Source organism: Dreissena polymorpha, chromosome 12 (genome assembly GCF_020536995.1).
Source record: "Dreissena polymorpha isolate Duluth1 chromosome 12, UMN_Dpol_1.0, whole genome shotgun sequence".
NCBI classification, from domain to species: domain Eukaryota; kingdom Metazoa; phylum Mollusca; class Bivalvia; order Myida; family Dreissenidae; genus Dreissena; species Dreissena polymorpha.
In genome coordinates, this window is record NC_068366.1 from 15092815 (window position 1) to 15096583 (window position 3769).

Consider the following 3769-nt stretch of genomic DNA (forward strand, 5'->3'; position numbering starts at 1 on the left):
ATAACACTGCCGAGAAAATACTCTAAATGGCTTTTTTAAAATACGAGAACAGTTTGTGTGTTTTAATCCTATAGATCTAGCAATTTAGTAAGCGTTAGAAATAATAAGAATTAAGTAAATATAAAGACGATATCTTTAAACCACATTTATTTTAATTGGATCAGATTACTGTGTGGTTCATCCAATTACAATTTAAATTGAAGTTCATTCGATTATAAGCTGCGTCGGGTTATTAATGGAAGGACTGGCGTGACACCAGCCAGCATGCCGGATAGACTTTACGCAAAATCTGCAAACGCGTGGTCAGACGCTACGTTATGATTCTCTTCTGAATCCGCCTGGTGGTCGTTTAATTCCTTGCCGTTATTTTTGGTCAAATAAGGCTTGTTGGACTTGTACGAGAATTCGACCCACTCCGTGTACCGGTAAAGTTCCGAGCGCAGTAGGTAACCCATGATGTCACCGCCGAGATAAGGGTGCGGGTATTGCGAAAACGCCAAGTGTTTCCATGCCGCTTTTGCCTTTTGGACCAGCGGCATTAAGCTCTCACCCTCCGTGCACGCGAGGACGTTCTGGAAATTCTCAGGACAAACAGGAATCGGCGGTAAATCGGCAGCGTCCACAAGCGTCGTGAACAGGTCCACGAATTCAACCACGCGTTCCGTAATGATTCCGTTGTCGTCGAGGCCGGTAATCCTAATCATATCCGTATCATCGGCGCATGCGTGGCTACTTCAAAATTCGTATGCTTCGTCCAGATGCCATGTTCTCCAGATGGTATCCGTGATTGCCGAGCAGAGACACTTCAGTGTTTATTCGAATGCCCTAATCTTTCCAGTTCATTTAAAACGACGCCGACTAACGAATCGACCCACGATACCGCTGAATAATACGCTGTACTTATATCACGAACGTTACTATCCGGCATTGTCTCATTGACTAGCCCGTTCAAGGAATCTGGTCAGCCTTAAATCCAGAATGGAATATTTTCTCAATACCGGCTGTTATTATCCCGTGGTTGTGGAAGTACTGTGGTATCGTCATGAACGTCCAACTCACATCGCGCCAGTACGTTTCCAGGTCGTAAACTTGTGTTCGTTTGCGGTCTTCGTGACGTCAGGAAGGACGTCCGACTCGGGCTACATATGCTTGCTTTACGTACGTCTTTTTCAGAAGCAGGCTTTTTCGCACCATAGCGTCAATATTCTGCGAGTGTATCTGAGGGTCATCACATAACGGAAAGTCTCTACCTCGATAAGATCATAAAACCGGTCTCAGATCGTTAATCGCAATAAAAAAGCACGTTTTGGGGTTGAGTTTGCGTAGCGGCGCATGTTTCGTAAACCAATAAAGTGAATAACCATAAACCCAATATGACATTCATCGTACACTGGTCTTATTATAATAGTATTCAAGAATTTGACATATGTACCGTTATCATGAAAATATAATTATGCCATTACTTCATTTAAAGATTATAATTTCCGACCAACGTAAGATATGGTGGTACAGATGTGACATGTGCTTGTTTGTCTTTACTTAATAAGTCGTGGGAACGAGATAACCTACTCGCAAGAACGACTGAGTAAGCAAGTCGTGGAAACGAGCAAGTAAGTCGGAGTAAAAAAACAGTTCACTCGAGGGAACAACTTAGTAACTCGTGTACACCGTGGAAAAGACAATATTAACCAATCAAAATATACGTTGGTTACCGCATTTTTTAATGTGCTGACACAAGTTGGACAAATACAATTTTTGACGATCAAATCGGACAGAGTTGCGATATTGCACAACTTTTCAATCAGTGTATTTTATAAATACTAACCATGCGTTATTTATCTCGATCTAATGACTAACTGAGTTCTTAGCCATATTGTTTCCACGAATTACTTACCACAACTAACGTACTTGTTCCAACGATTAGCTTATTTTTCCCCGCGTGTTAGTTATCTCGTTCCTAAAACTTATTAAGTCGTTCCATGACTTATTTAGTAGTCAAACATTTCTAATGACATTTACACAAACACACTTCACATATCGATGGTCCCCATTTAAAATGCCGAACTTACAAAACACAACTTTCCAGGAGGGCTATTTTTTTCATTTTCATAACTATATGCAAAATGCCGAAGTTAAAAATTATTCGGCTTTGCATTTTACAATAATATTCAGCTTCGCATTTTTGAGTGTTCAGCTTCGCATTTTTTGCGTATTTTAATTTCTACAATCACAGTTCGGTATTTTATCATATGGCCGGTTTGGCGTGTTCCGATTGGTTAGGCGGTTCGCCGTTTTCTGGGCATGTGCGCACTGATTTCCCGCCCTACACAGTGCAAAAATCACGAAATGTAAAACAAATGTAGGTTTGGTATTTTGAATATTTTTGGTATATGCGCCACCGTAGTCAAAATCTATGTCACAATTAGATCAGCGAATGCCACAGATTGTTTTGTACTGTAAACGGGCCGAATTGGTATCTTCGAACAGTGGTGCCTTGGTTATACAATTGCTTTACGCAGAACTCACCATATCATAGACAGAAATAGTATGATCTCGTTGTTTTGTGTTCATGTACACGAATTTATGGCGAGCTTATTATTTAGGTCAAACCAACGGCACGTAGCGGTCCGTGCATTTGTACCAACGTCGTTAAATTGCGACCAACTGATTATGTCAGGACTGTAACTTTATTGGTACCAGTCAAGATGCTAAAGGTTTGGTGAATTCACGAAACTTGTAAGACTCGAACTGGTGTCAATCAAAGTTATTTTTTAGTCTAAATGTTATATTGGCTATATAGGGTAAAAACTATGCAAAACTAACAATTATTTGGCCACATGTACTCAGCTGAGCGCTTTTGGGACCATCATGGTCCTTGTGTTATATTTACTTGATCACTGAGAGAATAATGTGTGTCGCGGGCAATAGCAGCATCCCTAGCACAAAAAGGTCGAGGCCAAGTAAAGTTCATAATACAGCTTGTCAGAACCTTATTTGTTGTATTAAATTTTAAACACTGCATTCATTGAAAAAGGTGATTAAATAGAGAATAATAGGTTAGTGTTGATTATAGATCAGGTTTATCATGCGAGGCTTAGAAAACAAAAAGCACGAGCCTTGGCGAGTGCTTTTTCGTTTTCGTGCCGAGCATGATAAACCTGATCTATAATCAACACTAACCTATTATTCTATTTATCCCACTTTTTATTCAGTCAACTTTTTTTATTTAAACAAAATAAGTTTTCATGAGTGTTTGTCGTACTTTGATAATGACTGTAGTGTAACCAAGGTCAGTGTATTACTTCGCGTTCCAAAAATAACCGCTGATCAAATAATCATTTTTTTAAATCAGAATATCGTTCTGTAACAAAGTGTCGAGCGTTATTAATTACAATTTTAATCATATTGAATTGCAAATATTTAAGTTTTATGATATCAATATGACATTAAGTTGTTATATACAGGGAACTACATTTGTTTACAACGTAGCTTAACACCACACACAATTCACTTTCGATATCAAACTATCGAGTCGATCACGAGGTGCACAATATTTGCTTCTTTGTTATAATATGTGGTTATTTCGTGACGAAATAACAAAGATTACTTGGATTTAAGCTAATTATATACATTAACATTTTTAATGTTGAAAGTGGCACCAAAGAATTGTGAGGCAAAGTTGTTCGAACTAGAGAAAGACATTTGCTGGTGAAGTGACTGGGTGGGGCGAATATCAAGATCAACTTGTTCGACGGTAGACATTGGTTGT

General features: G+C 38.9%; 1 protein-coding gene across 1 annotated transcript; it reads right to left on the reverse strand.

Annotated features, from left to right (window-relative positions):
• Nucleotides 1-278: 278 nt before the first annotated feature.
• Nucleotides 279-704, reverse strand: LOC127852387 (iduronate 2-sulfatase-like). The gene has a single exon (XM_052386346.1). It carries the CDS (start codon nucleotides 702-704, stop codon nucleotides 279-281), a length of 426 nt encoding a protein of 141 aa, XP_052242306.1.
• Nucleotides 705-3769: the final 3065 nt, after the last annotated feature.